Source organism: Chelonoidis abingdonii, chromosome 17, assembly GCF_003597395.2.
Source record: "Chelonoidis abingdonii isolate Lonesome George chromosome 17, CheloAbing_2.0, whole genome shotgun sequence".
In the NCBI taxonomy this organism is placed as follows: Eukaryota; Metazoa; Chordata; order Testudines; family Testudinidae; genus Chelonoidis; species Chelonoidis abingdonii.
The window spans coordinates 4,336,459-4,356,248 of NC_133785.1; the positions used below are offsets into that span (position 1 = coordinate 4,336,459).

A 19,790-nucleotide genomic window follows, 5' to 3' on the forward strand; every position below is an offset into this window, starting at 1 on the left:
TCATAACTTAAATTGCTGAATTATTCCTTTGAACAGGGACATAGGCTATGAGTCAACTAGCAGTCAGGCTCTCAGGGAGTTTTAATCCATGTCATGACCCTGGACTTCCTCCTGGGACTTTGCCCCACACTTGCCATCTGGAAATTGGAGATGATACTGCTTAACTATGTCAGAAGTGAAAATTAGTGCTTGTAAAGAAGTTATTCAACAATTGTTTCTCTATTCTCAGAGAAACAAACATTTAATCACACTGTGCCTCTGCTAAGCAAAAAGTTATCATGAATGTTCCAAAACAGATCCACTGCTCTAGTTAAGATTGCAGAACAGCTATTACTTTGTTTTTATATGCTCATAGCTTCTGAAATAGTCACTCTGTTCTTGCCTCTCCTGAATTTGGTTGGAAAAATGATCAGATACTTCTAAATTACAGACAGTGAAACGAACACACTTTTAGAGGGACAATATAAGTTAAAACTAGTTTCAATTTCTACATCTGTCCCAGAGACCTTCTGTCAATTTTTGTAGTTTTACAATAATTCTTATTTCTCTCTTCTCTTTGATGCATGAGTGAACCACACAAAAAGAGAAAATTGACTATGTAAGGGAAAACAGTGACACTATACAAGTCATGATAAATGCACAAAAAGTGTAACAGTGTTTCCTTTTTAGTATTTCAATTATAGGAATATCATTAATTAGAAACCATTTGTATGGAAAAAGATGAGTAACCATACCTTCTTCACTGAAGAATTTTTCTACTGGTCCTACAAACTGGTTGATTTCTTCTAATTCTTCATTAGAAATCTCTGGATAAGGGAAAACTTCCTCCTAAAATGTCAGTATAATATGATTAAGGTAATTTAAAATAAAAAGCAGGTTTAAGAACATATGTTTTTTAGATGTTAACCTCTAAAAAAAACAAAAGGTCGTGGAAAATGTTTACAGGAATTCAGGTAGTCTCAAATGAGCAAACTTAAACAAATGAAAGATACTTGTTCTATACTGAAAACTACATTTTTCAATTGTACTGCATGTCAAAACAAACCAGGAATAGCATCTGAAAATGAAAAAAAGGGGTGAAGGAAAAGTGTTCCTATATAAGTAAGTGTGGTAACAGGTGAAATGAGCTATCAACAAGTACATACTTGAGGAATCACATGACCTTGTTACCAGATTCCTGTTTTACCAGTTAGTACGCTTTTTTGGTTTTGGCCCTCACTTGGGCCAATTTTAGACTAAGTTCCTTGGGCCAGAGATGATATATACTAGTTTTGTGAAGCTCTTAGCACTTCATTGGGTGCCCAACAATAGAGTGCATGGACTAGCACAATGCAGTTCTGCTGTGCTCCATTCTCTCCTTCACACAAGGGGTTTTAATTGCAAGTTGGAGGCATTACGATCTATTAGACTTGAATAAAGAGAAAATCATGATCAGCTAACGAGAGATGTGAAATACTCCAGAGGTGGGCAAACTACGGCCCACGGGCCACATCCGGCCCGCAGGACCGTCCTGTCCAGCCCCTGAGCTCCTGGCCCAGGAGACTAGCCCCCAGGCCCTCCCCTGCTGTTCCCCCTCCCCCTGCAGCCTCAGCTCACTGCATCGCCGTCATCGGCGCAATGCTCTGGGCAGTGGAGCAGCAAGCTCCTGGGGCAGCGCAGCAGCAGAGCCCAGCCTGAACCAGTGCTCTGTGCTGTGTGACTGCCTGTGCTCATGCAGCCATGCTGTCAGCCACCAATGCTCCAGGCAGCAGGGAGGGCTGGAGAGAGGGCAGGGGAGTTCAGGGGGTGGTCAGGGCCAGGGGTGTGGATAGGGGTGTCATAAGTAGATAGGTAAGATAAGGGTTAATTTTCTTTTGCCTGTAAAGGGGAACCAAACACTTGACCAGAGGACCAATCAGAGAACTGGATTGTTTAAAGTCAGGGGCGGGAATTTGTATACTCGGGGTCTTTGTTGTTTTCTCAGCTATGGGTAAACAAGTTTCCTTCTATCTCCCTCTTATCTCAAATATTCTCCTAAACATCTGTGAGTACAAAGGAAAGCAAAAGTAATTCGGCTGTGAGAGCTTTGTGTTGTACGTACAGATGTGGATTGCTGTGCCTGTTTTGCTTCCTCGGCTGTGAGGGACAAGCTTCTCTTAACTCCATCTTATCTCAAAGTTCCTCCTAAACATCTGTGAGTACAAAGGAAAGCAAAGTAATTTGGCTATGATGAGCTTTGTGTTGTACTGACATGTATGTTGATTTGTTGGACTGGTTAATCGGGCTATCTTTAAATCAGACTGTTTATTCATATTTTCTTATAAGCAAGAGCCTGTATTGAGTTTCTTAATGCAAGATTTATTGTTTTATATTTCTTTTTTTTTTTCTATAAAGTTTTCTTTTTAAACCTTGTGGAAGTTTCTTTTCCTAGTGAGGCAGAGGGGGAGGGAAAAGCCCAAACTCTGTGTCTCACCTTCCTATTGCCCAGGGGGAAAGGCTGCAGGACAAGGGAGGGGAATCTCTTGTGTGAGCTGACTAGGTGAATGCCTAGCCTCGGGGAGCTAGATTGCCTCTCCGGTTGTATTCAAGGAGTGAAGTATAGCATTGCACCGGCTAACCAGGAAAGGGGGGAAGCTGGGAGAGGAGAGAGAGAGAGAGACCCAGGGGTCTGGGTCTTGGGGTCCCCCAAGGAAGGGTTGGGGACACCAGAGAGAGGAAAGGGGGTCAGGCCCTATAAATCCTGACTGGTGGCAGCAAAAATATCCAAGCTGGTAGTGAGCTTGGGGGAGTTTCAGGTAAGCACCCAGGTCTTGGACGCTAAAGCCAGATCTGGACAGGAGGCAATTACCACAAGGGGTCGGGGTGGTCAGAGAACAGGGGGTTGGATGGGTCAGGGGGGCCAGTTAGGAAGGAGAGGGGGGTTGGATGAGGTGGTGGGAGCAATTAGGCACAGGGGGCGGTCAGGGAGAAGGGTGGTTGATGGGGCAGGGTCCGGAGGGGGCAGGCAGGAGAGGAGAGGGTTGAATGGAGCAGGGGAGTCTGGGGCTGGTCAGGGGACGGGGGGGGGGGGGTTGGATGGGGCAGGGGTCCTGGGGAGGAGGGGTTAGATAGGACAGGAGTCCTGGGGGGGAGGGGGTGCATCAGGAGGCAAGAAGCAGAGGGGGGTTAGATAAGGGTTGGGCCATGTCTGGCTGTTTGGAGAAGAACAGCCTTCCCTAACCAGCCCTCCAGACAATTTTAGGAACCTGATGTGGCCCTCAGGCCAGAAAGTTTGCACACCTCATCCTACTCCCTTACCCTGCCTTCTCCAAACAAAACCTCCTTTGCAAGACCATGTCATTCTCCCTTCATTTAAGTACTCTTACAGGAGCACGGGTTCTCAAACTGGCAGTCAGGAACCCTCAAGGGGTTGGGAGGTTACGTCGGGGGTCATGAGCTATCAGCTTCCACTCCAAACCCCACTTTGCCTCCAGCATTTATAATGGTGTTAAATATATAAAAAAGTGTTTGTTTATAAGAGGAAGTGGGGGTTGCACTCAGACTTGCTATGTGAAAGGAGTCACCAGTACAAAAGTTTGAGAATCACTGTACCGGAACATGCAGACAACACTTAGGATTTGGGAAATTCTAAAATTTTCAGAAAAGGATTGATGTATAGAAAATTTGCTACATTTCAGGAGGAGTTGAGTTTGAAATAAGCAAGGGTCAGGCTCTATGGGACTAAATTTGTTTGCCTGATTTCCATGATCCTTTCCTTGACATGACATGGTTTGTTCTGGAAGATCAAACTACTGCTAAACTCACATTTCTGAAGTTGGTTAATACCTCTTATGGATTTTTGGCTCAATTTAAGTTTATACTTCAAGAATCCTTCTTTCATTAATAATCAATTATTTAATTTGGAGTTTATCTATTCAGATAGGCTGACTGAATGGCTTGTTTAAGGGCACAGAACACAGGCTAATGCTCTTTGAACACTGTAAGAGATCCAGTCTTGTTACCAGTGTAGTCAATGGCAAAAATCCCATTACTGTCGGTGAGTGCAGGACTGGGTCTGAAGTTGAGCATTACTTCAGAAGTAAGTTCCATGACATTTAATTGTCTGATAGCTAGCATATGATTTAGCTACCCATCTCTTTTTTTAAGGGAAATTTAATATATTTTACAATGTTAAGCAATTAACTTGGTTGCTTAGTATGTCCTTAAATTATCTTCTCCCCCTTCTTCAAAAAAGAAAAAAAAAATGAAGCAGTATTAATATTAGTTGCATAACGTGAAAGAAGAATTTCCTGACATGTAGGCTGGTAATCTTGTATCATCCACAAGGATATATTATACACTCTCTCTTTGTCATCTGCGGTTTGTGTGGGAAAAGGCCTTAGTTTATTGCCAGCTACCCAGCAGATGCCAATGTTAAAAATGAAGGCACTGAACAGGGTCTGGGAACTGCATTCTGAGAAGAAATGGGCACTTATTAGAGTGATGTTCCAGAGGACTATTCTGATATGCCTCATTTTTCACAATGGCTGTGGCTAGCTCTGGGGAGAAGTGACACTGTTTCATTGCCATGTACATTGGCAAAACCGGACAGTCTCTATGTAAAAGACTAAATGGACACAAATCAGATGTCAAGAATTATAACATTCAAAAACCATAGGAGAACACTTCAATCTCCCTGGTCACTCGATTACAGACCTAAAAAAGTCTCAATATTACAACAAAAAAATTTCAGAAACAGACTCCAACGAGAGACTGCTGAATTGGAATTAATTTGCAAAATGGACTCCATTAAATTAGGCTTAAAAAAAGACCAGGAGTGGATGGGTCATTACACAAAGTAAAACTATTTCCCCATGTTTATTCCCCCCTACCACACACACACTGTTCCTCACAACTTCTTGTCAACTGCTGCAAATAGACCATTTTGATTACCACTACAAAAGTTCCCACGCCCTCTCCTTCAGGTAATAGCTCACCTTAACTGATCACTCTCATTACTGTGTGTATGGTAACACTCATTGTTTCATGTTGTGTGTGTGTGTATATATGTATCTTCCTACTGTATTTTCCATGGGATGCATGCAGTGAAGTGGGCTGTGGCCCATGAAAGTTTATGCTCAAATAAATTTGTTAGTCTCTAAGTTGCCACAAGTAGTCCTGTTCTTTTTGCGGATATAGACTAACACGGCTGCTACTCTGAAACCTGTTTCATTGTGTTGCTCAAAAGTCAACATCAGCAGGGTTCAAAGGAAGAAGGGCAAAGAGAAAATATAGACCACGTATATTGTGTAACATAAGTGTGCCCTTGGGGATGAAAGCTAGCTACCAAGAAGCAATGGAAACTTGAGTATGTGCCTCTGCAGCTGCCTTTCCAACAGTTCATTGAACTGTGGAAATGAAACTGACCACACAATTAAATCTTCCTTTAGACAGAACTTGTATAAAGGTGGGATCTTTATAGTTTAAATTGTTAGGAAACAGACTAACAAAAAGTGAAGTGCTGAGCATGTTTTTACTGCCAAATCAGATGACCCAGTAGCACAGAATCCAGATTTTTGGCCCTTATGCAATCTCCTTAGAATAAAGTGCAACTTCAAAAGTAAAGAAATTTAACTTTCAGAATGATTTAAGCCTGTATACAAATATTGACTATTATTTGTTAAGCACCTAGAATATGCCTGGCACTGAAGAGTATACAAAAGACTATAGAGTCCCAAATCCCAAAACATTACAACCTAGATGACAGATTCATAGCCCATGGAATACACTGGCAAGAGGTGGAGGCAACCTTGCATTTTCTCTTTAGTTATAAACTCACTCCTTATAAATCTCCTTAAGAAACCATTTCTGCAATGAGGCCTTCAATGAAGAAAGGTTAGCAAACTAGAATGGGGAGAGTGTTCCACATAGAAGGGGAAACCAAAGTAAATTGCACAGAGGTGCAAATAGGAGGAAATTATGATGCAGTATCACTTGTGGTGGAGAGAGGACAATAAACCAGGTAACAGATGAAAATCAGGATGAAATTGTGAAAGATTATGAAGCTGAACAAACTGGTGTGCGTGGGAACTAGTGTCAACGAGGGGAAAGACATGATCAGATTAATTGGCTAGAAGACAGTTTTGGCACCTACACTTTGGACACCCTTAAGAGGAGCAATGTGCATGTCAGTGAGGTTGAAGAAGCACCACCAAGAAGGCAGATGATTAGCAAATCACTTAAAACTAACAAACAAACCTAAATTCTATTTAGCAGCTGCTGTCCTATAGGTCAGAGCACAAGATAAACTGTCTCCTCTCCCTCATACACCATTCAGGCCACATCCACTTTCCTAGCAGATCTTCTTAGGTGTTCCTCTGATCCCACAATCTGAAACATATCTCCAGATACTCCTATTTGAATACCAAATGACTCCAGGATTCCAGTAAGCCTCCGAACAGTAAGGGCTTGGCTACACTTGAGAGTTACAGCGCTGGTGGTGGCTTTATAGCGCTGTAACTTACTCCCCGTCCACACTGGCAAGGCACATACAGCGCTGTATCTCCCTGGCTACAGCACTGGCTTTACTCCACCTCGATGAGAGGAATAAACAGAACAGTGCTGGTGCTGCAGTGCTGGAGTGCCAGTGTAAACAGTGATTAATCTTAGTACGCTGTAACTGACCTCCGGAACCTTCCCATAATGCTTTTTTAAGTAAAGAGAACACTTTGTTTTGTTGTGATGCCTCTTTGTTTTGTTGTGAACTCAGAGCTTCCAGAGCTGCTTATCTAAAAAACAAACACAGCTAGTGTTTGCTCGAGCAGGGGCAGGCAGAGGGATCCCTTTGGAATGTTTGCTTGAGGAGAGAAGCAGTACAGCATGCGGGCGGGCACTTAACTGGTCTGTGAGGAAAAAAAAATCAAAGAGGGCTATTTGCATTTAGTGAATGAGAGAGGAGTGGGCGAAGGGGTCGGAACTTGCAGGCAGGGAGCTGACACAGTGTCAGCTCCAAAAATCCACTCTGTCCACTCCACCCCACCCGCCTCTTTTGAAAAGCGCATTGCAGGCACTTAAACACTGGGATAGCTGCCCATAATGCACAACTCCCAACACCGCTGCAAATGTGGCCACACTGCAGCGCTGGTAGCTGTCAGTGTGACCAGACTGCAGCGCTTTCCCTACACAGCTGTACAAAGACAGCTTTAACTCCCAGCACTGTACAGCTGCAAATGTAGCCAAACCCTAATCTACATTAACAAGTGTTTTACCCATTATCAGCAACTGGTGTTATCATCAGCTTAAACACAAGGGTAAGTACCATGCATTTTTACCACCATGGAGTTACTCAACATGGTGTTAAAAAGCTTGCAAGCTGTCTCTAATAGCATTCCCATTGTTGCTAGCACCAAAGGAAGACTTTCAGGAGAAAAAAAGTGTATAGCAAGCTTAGCTGCACACGGTGCAACATGTTCTAGTGGGAGAAGAGTCCCCCAACTGGCCTACTTCAGGTGTGCAGTGAATAGGTGGTCCCATTTACACAAATCACTCATGTAAGAGCTAATCCTGAGATGCTCCTGCGCAGATAAGAGTCAGGCTGTAAAACCCTATCTGCAGAGACAGCACAGAACGAAACGGCTCCGTTCCATGCAGGAGAAAGAGAGGGGTTGCGAGGGGCCCCCGAAGGGAGACAAGGGACCAGGGTTGAGACAACCTGGAAGGAGGCCCCAGGGGAGGATGTGGCCTGGAGAAGAACCCAGAAGAGAGAAACAGCCAGCGGTTTCCCAGCAAGGGGAAGAGAGTACCCAGTGGGGCCGGCACCGACAGCTGGGAGGGGGGTCCTGGGAACACAGGGGTGCCCCAGCGACGGGGGGGAGAGACCCCGGGGCCGGCGCAGTTGCGGGGGGTGCTGGGAGCCCCAGCCACGGGAGGAGAGACCCCGGGGCCGGGCGCAGTTGCGGGGGGTGCTGGGAGCGCGGGCTCATCTCGCTCGGCCTCACCTTCCACATTTTCCCCAGGAAAAGCTCCTTGGCGTAGGCACTGCGGAGGCCGCCGGTACGCAGCTGCCTGGCCCCGGCAGGGAAGGCGGCGCGTGCCGCCCGCAGCAGAAGGCTGAGGCCGCTCATGTCCGACCGGGTCACTGGGCAGTGCCAGAAACCCACACACCTCCGCCTCGGAAAGCCGTCAGGGGCGCGCCCTGATGACGCATCTGGCGAGTCACGTGACACACACCCTCTCTCAACCCTCTACTCCCGCAGATGGGCCTGAGGCGGGGCCACGTGCCCCGCCCCTCACACGCCAGTCCCCCCGTGCGACCAGTTACACCATTCAGGCCCCGCCCCCCACAGCACACTGGCCCGCGCTTCTGCCCATCAGTCCAGATCCTGGGCCGTCCTGGGTCAGACGGGCCCTAGAACAAAGCCAGGGCGCAATGTGCTGGGCGTGCGTTGTAGCTATTCCTTAAACCCTCAATTCCTGAAACGTTGGGAATCTCAGGCCCTTTTTTTAAAGGGGAAGTTCCTGGCCCTGCTGGCGCCAGGAAAAAAACTCCGCAGGAAAACACAAACCCGGAAAGAGAGAAACAAAAAAACCCTCAACACGTGCATTGTTAAAAAAACTCATTGTTTCCAATCCCTCTTTTAAGAGGGAAGCTGATATTACTGTACACTTGCAGCTGGCCGTACTGAGTGAGTGCACATCGTGGTGGGTTAAGAAACTTTCTTCCTAAGCCTTATGCACTGAAACAAGAGGGTTATATCCCTAATCAATAAAAAATCCTTATTAGCATGGCTATTACAGCCTTCCTGTTGATCCTATAATTGCATTAGGGGGTCTGTAATTCTGCAAATATACTTAGTGCATACCTTGCACTATGGTTCAGGAAAGCACATGCTGGGGCTCACAAGCAGAAGAAATTTTTCCTGGAATGGCTTGTTATCTAATCATTAACAAATATTTATTTTTTGTACTTTTTTCAGACTGCAGTTTATGTTTCAATGAGTACGTGTGGCACCTTAGAGACTAACATTTATTTCAACATGAACTTTCTTGAGCTACAGCTCACTTCTTCAGGTGCATAGAATGAAACACACAGGAGATATTTATACATACAGAGAACATGAAAAGGTGAAAGTATGCATACCAGCAGGAAGAGTCTAATCAATTGAGATGAGCTATCATCAGCAGGAGAAAAAAAACTTTTGAAGTGATAAGTTCTCCTGATATCTTCTATGGGTCTTTTTAATTAACATAGGGAAATAGATTCAATTAGTGTAATGACTCAACCATTCCCAGTCTCTGTTTAGGCCTGAGTTAATTGTATCGAATTTGCATATAAATTTGAGTTCAGCAGTCTCTCTTTGGAATCTGTTTTTGAAGTTTTTTTGTTGCAAAATCGCCACCTTCAAGTCTGTCCCTGAGTGGTTAGAGAGGTTGAAGCGTTCTGCCACTAGATTTTGAATGTTATGATTCCTGATTTCAGATTTGTGTCCATTTATTCTTTTGCGTAGAGACTGTCCGGTTTGGCCAATGTACATGGCAGAGGGGCATTACTGTCACATGATGGCATATATCACGTTGGTAGATGTGCAGGTGCACGAGCCCCTGATGGTGTGGCTGATGTGATTAGGTCCTATGATGGTGTCACTTGAATAGATATGTGGACAGAGCTGGCATCTGGCTTTGTTGCAAGGATAGGTTCCTGGGTTAGTGTGTATGTTGTATGGTGTGTGGTTGCTGGTGAGTATTTGCTTCAGGTTGGGAGGCTGTCTATAAGCGAGGACTGGCCTGTCTCCCAAGATCTGTGATCGTGAGGGATCATCTTTAAGGATAGGTTGTAGATGATGCGTTGGAGAGGTTTTAGTTGGGGCTGTAGGTGATGGCTAGTGGCGTTCTGTTATTTCTTTGTTGGGCCTGTCCTGTAGTAGGTGGCTTCTGGGTACTCTCTGGCTCTGTCAATCGTGTTTTTCACTTTCAGCAGTGGGTATTGTAGTTTTAAGAATGCTTGATAGAGATCTTGTAGGTTTTTATCTCTGTCTGAGGGATTGGAGCAAATACGGTTGTATCTTAGAGCTTGGCTGTAGACAATGGATCGTGTGGTGTGTCCTGGATGGAAGCTGGAGGCATGTAGGTAAGTATAGCGGTCAGTGGGTTTCCGGTATAGGGTGGTGTTTATGTGACCATCAGCTTCCATCAGGACACACCACACGATCTATTGTTACAGCCAAGCTCTAAGATACACGTTTGCTCCAATCCTCAGACAGAGATAAACACCTACAAGATCTCTATCAAGGCATTCTTAAAACTACAATACCCACCTGCTGAAGTGAAAAAACAGATTGACAGAGCCAGAAGAGTACCCAGAAGCCACCTACTACAGGGCCCAACAAAGAAAATAACAGAACGCCACTAGCCATCACCTACAGCCCCCAACTAAAACCTCTCCAGCGCATCATCAAAGATCTACAACCTATCCTTAAAGATGATCCCTCACGATCACAGATCTTGGGAGACAGGCCAGTCCTCGCTTATAGACAGCCTCCCAACCTGAAGCAAATACTCACCAGCAACCACACACCATACAACATACACACTAACCCAGGAACCTATCCTTGCAACAAAGCCAGATGCCAGCTCTGTCCACATATCTATTCAAGTGACACCATCATAGGACCTAATCACATCAGCCACACCATCAGGGGCTCGTGCACCTGCACATCTACCAACGTGATATATGCCATCATGTGACAGTAATGCCCCTCTGCCATGTACATTGGCCAAACCGGACAGTCTCTACGCAAAAGAATAAATGGACACAAATCTGAAATCAGGAATCATAACATTCAAAATCTAGTGGCAGAACGCTTCAACCTCTCTAACCACTCAGGGACAGACTTGAAGGTGGCGATTTTGCAACAAAAAAACTTCAAAAACAGATTCCAAAGAGAGACTGCTGAACTCAAATTTATATGCAAATTCGATACAATTAACTCAGGCCTAAACAGAGACTGGGAATGGTTGAGTCATTACACTAATTGAATCTATTTCCCTATGTTAAGTTCTCCTCACTTCTTCTATGGGTCATCTTAATTATCACTTCAAAAGTTTTTTTTTCTCCTGCTGATGATAGCTCATCTCAATTGATTAGATTCTTCCTGCTGGCATGCATACTTCTACTTTTTCATGTTCTCTGTATGTATAAATATCTCCTGTCTGTGTGTTTCATTCTATGCATCTGAAGAAGTGAGCTGTAGCTCACGAAAGCTCACGTTGAAATAAATTTGTTAGTCTCTAAGGTGCCACAAGTACTGCTGTTCTTTTTGAGGATAGACTAACACAGCTGCTACTCTGAAATCTATGTTTCAATGCTGCACAGCAAGCTGTACACCCACCATCCAATCTGTTGTGCCAAACGTTTTTGATAATCATTACTTTCTGATACACTATAAACAAAATCTAGGCTTTTTCTCCTCTCCCAGTCCTCTCAACAGCAACATTTCAATCATATTTGTCCATACTATAATAAATTTATGTGATCAGGCTTTTTTAGTTCATACATAGCAGGCCTTCTAGTACTGTGTATTTACATTTTTAGTTCACACAGGAAATGTTGCTGTTGGTGAAGCAGCTTAATAGTTATTATCAGGGCAAGTCTGCCATGGATTTTGGTAAGAAAAGATAAGACCCAAAGAAAATTTTATTGGAGTGCCAAAAGGGGGCAGAGAGGATAGGTGTAGGACCTGACCACAATGTTAACAAATTATGTAATGGTTGCAAGTGATTCATACATATCACATATTATTCCAATGAAAAAAATTTTATGCTGGCGTATTTTAGAACACACATTGGGAAGTTTGAAAAGAGAGATAAGTCTTAAGAACAAAATTGCTATTTTAATTTTTGTATACTATTTTAATCCTTGTAAAAAGAAGTAAATGCTTCCCGTGTAATTTAAAATCATGATTTGACCTACCCTGGGATGTTTTTCACTTGTTCAGTTTCTTGTCCCCTGATCACACTCACTAGATACATGTCACAAGGGTTAAACAGTTGCTTTCTCAATATCTGTACAAGCTATCACTGGCAGTCCGTGAACTTTGGTAGATAATGTTGTGCAGAAGGGGCCATCAGTGTAGGATAATGCTGACATTGGTCAGTAGGAACTTAAGAGGAAATGTTTATAGAAAACTATCATCATCCTCTGCCCTTTCTGACCAGCAGCTTCTGAAGGATCGGTAGAAGGTGAGGGAGTATATGGCAGATACAGCGGGACTGCCTCGTGCCCTGGAACAGGTGTAGTAATTTACACAAGGCAAAGAAGTGCCAAGTAGGTATAAAACACTATTCTGCTATATGATAGTGTGTTACATCCACTTTGTTATGGTGTAAATTGCTATATTAAAAGCAGGGCAATGAAGATCCTGGCCTCGCATTTTCCCCTTTCCTATGTCTCCCACTAAGCTAAACTCTGCTCTGTTTGCTTCCCATTCAGATGCAAGGGAGGAACCAGCGAGAAACATACAGATTAGTAAAATAGAAATGTGGAATCTGGTTAGGAATAAAACAAGTGTTCCTGTGTTTCTTGAGTAGAGAAACCAGTACCCACGTGCGTGTGTGTGTGTGTGAGAATAAAAGTTCTTTAACCAATGCACTTATTCTCTATGAATACTAAAATGCATGTACAAATGAACATTCCTTACATTTCAAATAGTCTTTTCAAGTATCCTTTAATCACATTTTCTTTTTTCTAACTCTCAGATTTTTCTGCTGTGAGCTATACTTATTTCTCTCTCTTTTTGAAGATTCACTTTAACATGGCCAAGTTTTATTCAGCTATCCTTGTGTTTTGTTTTAAAGATTAAAGACATTAAACTATTAGGTTACCAAAGCAGCACTGAACAGTTAAGAAACTAAAGTCATAAAATATCCTGATTTTATTTACCTAGGAAGTATTGCAGAGTATTTATGAAAAAATAAATGTAAATCCTGTAGTCCAGATAAATGGATAAAAAATGTGGATGAAAATTAATTCCTACAGTACTGATATAATCTCAATTTCACCTCTGGGCTGATGACACCAAAAATATACATCTCCACTTTGGAACGATCCTACCTTTATTTTGTTCCATATCTGCAACTCTGTCTGATGTTTTTTCTGGATGTGCAGCCCCAATTGAAAACAGAATCACAATAGTTTATATGCTCCAGCCCTGCCTTCTTTACAGCTCTCAATAATCACACCATCCTTAAGGTCACTGACCCACAACCTTGACGTCATACTGCACTGCTTTTCAGGAAGAATGATAAAACTCCCTTTTTTTCTTAAGTAGCCTCTCCTCCCCTTAGAATAATTATTAAGGAGAAAAAGTGATATGACAGATGGTAGGAAAGTTATGCACTTGAAATCCGTGACTATTACCCTGTGGGCATGACATGATGCACCAATTTAATTTTTACTATTAAAAAACACCCGTCAGCTTACAAAATTAAATTGTAGGAAAGGTAAGAGCAGTAACTAGTTTTTCCATTTTTGCTCCTGGTGACATGCTGTAGAAGTAATGTATCTGAATCACTGAGGCTAGCACTACCACTAAATAATATATTTGTACAGGCATTTAAAACCATTGTACTGTGGCTATCAACTGAAGTACCTGCAAAATGAGAGACACTCCACCAAGCAGGTTCCTCACAATTCAAGAAGAGCTATATAGTCAGGGAATATTGGTGCTTTGATAGTATAGTGGTAGGAAAATTAGAAATGCATTAGAAAAGACTAGACAGGGAGTGTCACATTAAATTAAGAGAAAGCATAACAGTATTTTGCTTTTTGAAATACTTATTTCAACCCCCTAGATAATCAGTTGAGATATATTACAGTTCTTTTCAAGTCCCGTTTAGTTAATTATTTTTAAGAACCAAAATCTGAGCCAGTCATCTCACAAAACTAAGACACAGTCCCTGCTCCAAGGAAAACACAGTACAAGGTCTTGATCATGCAAGCTGCTTCAATGGGCTCCACATGGCCACCAGTGAAGAGCAGTTTGCAAGACTGGTGCTTAGGTTCGACATGACACAAAAATGAAGGTGAAAAGGAAGAGAGAGAACAACAGTGGCATAAAAAGAACATGCAATAACTCAGTAAGGCTTCTACAAATCTTGACAAGGGATTTTTAGTGTTTGTTTCAGGATCTTTTCTCCTAACATTACATTTTGATCGTTTCCTTTTCTTACCCCCAAAATATTGTACCAATGTTGACTTTTATGTAAATGGTTTGATCCAACCCAGCTGAGGTATCTTTTTCTATCAGCCATGGAAGAACAGACGGACAGAACTAGTGTTAGACATTAAGTGCTTTATTGTCTGCTTCTCTTTCAAATTATTACAAGTTCCTGGTTGTCAAAGAAATTGTTTAGTTGACCTTTCATGGATCAGTGCTAATATACAGCAGCCAAATGGGTTTTTCCAAAAGCATGTAATCCTTAGAGGCTTTGCTTATCAAATTCTCTCTCTCAGAAGGATTATAAACTTGGATTTTCAACTCCAGACAGGCTCTCTCTCTCACACACGCATACACTCACACATGCATGCACAAACACACAAACACAGCGAGAGAGAGAGATACACATTAATTTGAAAGAACAGATAAATGTTACTTTTCAATTTATATGAGAGTCAAAGATGGTATATTTATCAAATTGCCATTGTAAATAAAGAGCTAAAGAGATTAAACTAGGTAGACAGGCAAAAGTAAGTCCCCTGCAAGAATGTTCTCTCTTTAACCCCATAGCTTTCTACTTGATTCTTTTCCATTTTTGTTTTTAAAATGTCTGCAATGGAAGTGTAATCTTTTTGTATAGCGTTTCTCATTGAATGAACTTGGCTGGCCGTTGGACTATATTTTGAATGAGATGTGACGTTTTACTATGCATTCTAGAGAGAACTGTCTAATCAATTCTTGGTTTGCAAATATATTAAAATATCATCATTTAAAATCCTATTTATTACAGGAATGTCTACAGAAAGGTAAATATGTGTTTTCACTGAAGATGATAATAGGGAAAAAAGGAAAAAAATTGTCTGATTATGCAGTCTAGTTTATAAATTGAGTATGTCAGCAGCATATTCATTAGTTCACATTTCCTATGTCAATTTTATGAACAGATTATTTTTGCTCTTCACAAAAATGATTTAAGAGATTTCAAGATGTTGCCATTCTCCTCAAAAACAAATCACCTTTCACCAAAGACTCAGCATGGAGCATTTCAATCTAAAAAGAATTTGCTTGAAGAAATGAACAATTGGGGAAGAGGTGGAGCAAGCAGGGTCAGGGAGGATGGAATTGGAATGAAAACTGGAACTCAGACCTTGACTATTGTGGAATCTCTGCTGTTTTAATATAAATATGTATACATGCAGGCAGTGTAAGTGAAATGATTCATTTCTGTGGGAAGTGTCTTGACTAAATGAAATTATTTTTACCACTGGTGTTTTCTAGACTGGCAGCCAAACTAATGCTTAGGAGACTTATAGATGATCAAAGTTTGCAAAAGGTCATTATGGAAATCAAATTTTTTTCTTCAGGTGTAAATAGAACACATGGACAATTTACAAACTGTGACAGAAAAGTAATTAGCACCTATTGCTAGAAGTTAAATACAATTGGTTAAGTGTTGCAAGGATGCAATGTTCTTAATGCCTGAGGCATACGACACTCGGTACATTTTCCACAGGGCTAGGGAGCTGTGTTTGTCACTGTTCTTTAAGATCTAATCCACTGAGTTTTGAGGTGCAACAAATATGCCCCCTGAGCTTTGGAAAGGTGAAGATGTGGCACATGATGCAAATTTCATGGTTTAGGCCACACCGGGAGGCAGTGCCAGAAGTGGAGACGACAAAACAGACTGAAAAGAGAAGCTTCAAAAGAGGGAAACAACAGGGGAAAAGGACAGGAGGCCTGTAGTCTACTCTATCATTAAAATGAAACTGTACATAAGAAATGAAAAAATAACAGGGAAATATTTTATAAATTATGTTTTCTTCTTCACCATTTCTATCTGATCTTGGCATCTGAGATAGGAAAGTGGGACTGACAGGCCATAACCAATGTGTAACTGAGTAACAGTTCATGTCTGGGTAACGGTGCACATAACCCATGTGTTACTGGGTAATTGTGCATTACTTCCTCATTAAAAGCTATTTTGTAATGGGAATGAATTAATTACCTGATTCTTCTGGTCTGTTGTGACATTATTACAATATATTAGTCTGCTGAGTTGGAGCAACTGCATATTGATTGCTCTCGCTGTTTCTTAAGATAAAAAGAGCTTCACAATTCTTTGCCAACCGCTCGTTAAAGTCTTATTTTGCAGCGGTAATGAGTAGTTGTAGCTATGAAATATTTTCCCGCTGTTTCAAATGCATAAAACTTCATTAACATTAGAAATAATTAATTCATATTGAGGAATAACAGAGTCTTTGTTTATTATCTACTTCGGTTAAAATCACTACCTTTATAAGGAAGGAAACAAATGAAAGCTGAAGTTGCTGTGGATGTTATCCTACTGCACAACTAAGAAGTTTTATTGCTCTGTTACCCTACTCTGGCTGATATGTCTTCTGAACCATGCAGCTAATTTCTCATCTCAGTTACTGTGAAAATGCTAAGTAAAATGAGCTTTTGCTTCCCAAAAGTTCAGTAATTAAAGATCCTGAATTTGGTAAAAATAATGAAACCCACCAGCTGACTAGGTCTGAGAACTTCATTGCACAGTGCAACCATTCTTGAGTTGTCGTTTTGTACAGAACAATATGTACCAAAAGTGCACTTAATTCAAATATTATTTGGATTGGTGACGTCTTCAGGAAAAGGCCTTAGCTGAGATTTCCCAACATTAATTATGGGTATAACCCTGCAGTCTTTCCACTGAAGTGAACAGGAGTTTTGCCTAAGTAAGCAGCACAGAATTTGGCTTTGTGTGTTTTATTTTGGGAAGGAAATTTTATTTCCATGATATATTTGGATGTGATTGAAAATCCCCATTTCCTCTATTCAGAAACCTGAAAATTGTATTCACAAAATCTTAACTCACACTTCATAATAGTGTGTATTCCACAGGAATCTAAATATAACTGGAAGTAGGAGTAAAAAAGTTAAGTCAAATGCAGCTGAATGTCTGTATTTGCTTCCTGCTCCCCCTACCCCCACACACAGCTGTTTAAATGCTGTATAGAGCCAGAAAACCACAAGATCTGATGATCTCACATTATTACCCCACCCTCAAAAAACTGAAATACATAAGGCTACCAGGTTATTTTGGATTTATAAATGCATCTCTGAGGCATTAAAAAGTCAATGAAAAATGTACACAGAAATGCTTGAAATACCAATATATATCACCACTTAAACAGCAGGATGCAACCTAAAGAGGTAACTGAAACAAGACTTAAAAGAAAAGAAAAGAAAAAAAATAAAAGATACTGTGCAGAAAATAAAACCACTTAAGTAACTGCAATGTTGCATCTACTCTTACTTCTTAACCAATGTAGGAATAGCAAAGTGTGTTTATTAGATTATGGTTGTAGAGCAATATCACCTCTCCAAAAGTCACAGGAGGCTATGAACCAACTATGCAGATATCATTTCCTATTTCACATTTAGCCTTTTAGGAACAATGGTTTTGTTCTTTGTTTTTTTAAGTATAAAAATTAGTAAGGGACTGGACTTCAAGTGACTTGTAATGGGATAAACAGCCTTTCACTTCTAGGTCTCTGATTTGAATCCAGGCCAGCCCAACAGTGATTTAAAATTTAGCCGATAAGAAATGAGTTTGGGCTTTCAATCTGATGTCGCAAGAAAAATACTAGCACAACTGACATCAAAGCAGAAATTGCTGGCCCTTGCTCAAGATAGCATTGCTTGATTAAGGTAACTTGAGAATTATTGCCCCATTTCTAATCACCACTGTTTGGGGAACACCATAGAGAAAATGGTGGAAAAACAACTTCAGCCATTTCTAAGGTCCTCAAGATTTCCTAGCTTTGGATCTAGCACTGAGACTATTAGCACCTGTAGTGATCTGCAGTGCCTTCCAATTCGTTTCCAGGTGCAGTTCTAGGTGTTACTTGTGTCCTGTAAAGCACAACGTAGTTTAAATTCTGGGTGCCTTAGAGTCTGCTTCTCTCTACCCAGTACCACAACAGTTGCGATCAGCTGACATGCTTGAGGTCACAGTTCTGTTTTATTGTAGTGGGGATAAAATGATCCCTGTCTAGTGTGTAAAGCATTTTGGGATGAATGTATATGCAAGTTGTTTAATTTGACAGCATTTGGAACACGTACAACAGTATGCATCCTAAGAAGTTTGCAAGTTACAACCACCTATATTGTACCATACAGTACACAGGATCAGTTTGCATCATATTTATAAAGCATTTTCCCCTTCACATGTATTCCCTCAGACATGGTGTTCTGAAAGTTAGGTGCCATGAAAAACACAAGATCAGGATTATGTCAGTTGCAGATGAAAATGTTAATTTTATAAATCAAAGTAATCCATTAATTGCTCGAGGATCCTAAATCCTCAAGGGAGTGTCACTAATTCACAAAGTGATGGATTGTGTGTCTTTGTGGGCCCAACTCTCCCCTCATAGTAGCATTCCATTGGGTCCAGTGGCGTTATTCTTGAATTATATTGGTGTGAGAGGAGAATCAGGCCCTCCACATAAAGTATTATTATTATATCCAGTGTTCTTAGTGTCCACTTTCCAATTTCATGTCCCAGAGGTTTTCATTTTGCAACAGCTACGCGTTAATGTTCCCCTGGTGATTTGGTGAAAATGTAGATGTGATTTTGCATCCTAATAATAATTTCATTGTGAACATATCCCATAATAGAGAAATTACTGACCTTCCACCTTGTTGTCTAGAATTCAAGCCTAGCTTCACGCCTTCAGTGAAATGTGTTTGACAGGCCTGTCATTGGCTTTACTGAAGCAGCACAGTAAAATATGCACTGTTCCTCCATCACCCTATTGTACAGGTTAATGTGACAGGCTCATGGTGACAGGTTGCAGTTTTTAGAGCTGCAGAGATATGCAAACAGTGATTAAAAACCTCTCTGCTGCTTCTGCTGTGCATATCGGTAGGGTACGTGCTTTGGCAAGCAACATTCAAAATACGAATTCCAGAGACATGGATTTGGAAATCTATAACTTTAATTGCACACTAACCCATTAAACTGGCCAGATTCCAATAAGTGGGCCAAATTCTGAAATCCTTACTCAGTCTCTCTTCAGGCATAGCTCCCAGGTGAAATCCTGGCCCCACTGAAGTCAATGGGAGTTTTGCCACTGACTTTCATATGGCAAAGATCTCACCCTCAGGATTTCCATGGGGCATCTGCCTGAATAAGGACAGTGTAAAAAGTTGAGTAAGGGCACCAGGATTTGTACATGAATCAAGTATCATAGCAAATAACTGGAGGATACAGCAGTGATATTTTTATTATGGCTACTACTATTGTATACCCTACTGATGTGGGTTTGGGGTTTTTAATGGCAGTTCCCTCATGATGTGCAGCATAGCAACACAGGTCTCAGTTCTGGCTTTAGTTTCTTGCTCCTTTTGGGGATGGTGAGGCACTGCCTCCCTCAAGTGTGTGCATATACTGCAACCCTTAGTATGGTCTTGTCTCCTCCCCACTATACTCTTGCATTCTCTTACAGCATACAGCCACAGTCTGGCCCATACTGTTCATCCATTATCATATCTACACTCACTGGAAAGCATTAGACATTGGAATGACTCTACACATCACTCCAGTAAAATCCTAAAATA

At 41.5% G+C, this 19,790-nt stretch overlaps 1 protein-coding gene across 5 annotated transcripts in view; it reads right to left on the reverse strand.

Moving 5' to 3' along the window:
* The window catches only part of ACAD9 (acyl-CoA dehydrogenase family member 9), a 59,816-nt gene extending 51,647 nt beyond the window's left edge, over positions 1–8,169 (reverse strand). For 2 of the 5 annotated variants that reach the window (XR_012657179.1, XM_032805688.2), the window contains exons 1-2: positions 7,956–8,152; positions 735–828 (exon numbers count right to left, since the gene is read on the reverse strand). Coding sequence is in view for 3 of the 5 variants with exons in the window: in XM_032805688.2 (XP_032661579.1) it covers positions 735–828; positions 7,956–8,081 (220 nt within the window). In the remaining 2 variants the exon portion in view is untranslated. Of the gene's footprint in view, positions 1–734; positions 829–7,955 lie in introns of all 5 variants that reach the window. The other 3 variants (XM_032805672.2, XM_032805680.2, XM_032805698.2) reach the window with 3 other exon arrangements.
* Between the last annotated feature and the right edge of the window lie 11,621 nt (positions 8,170–19,790).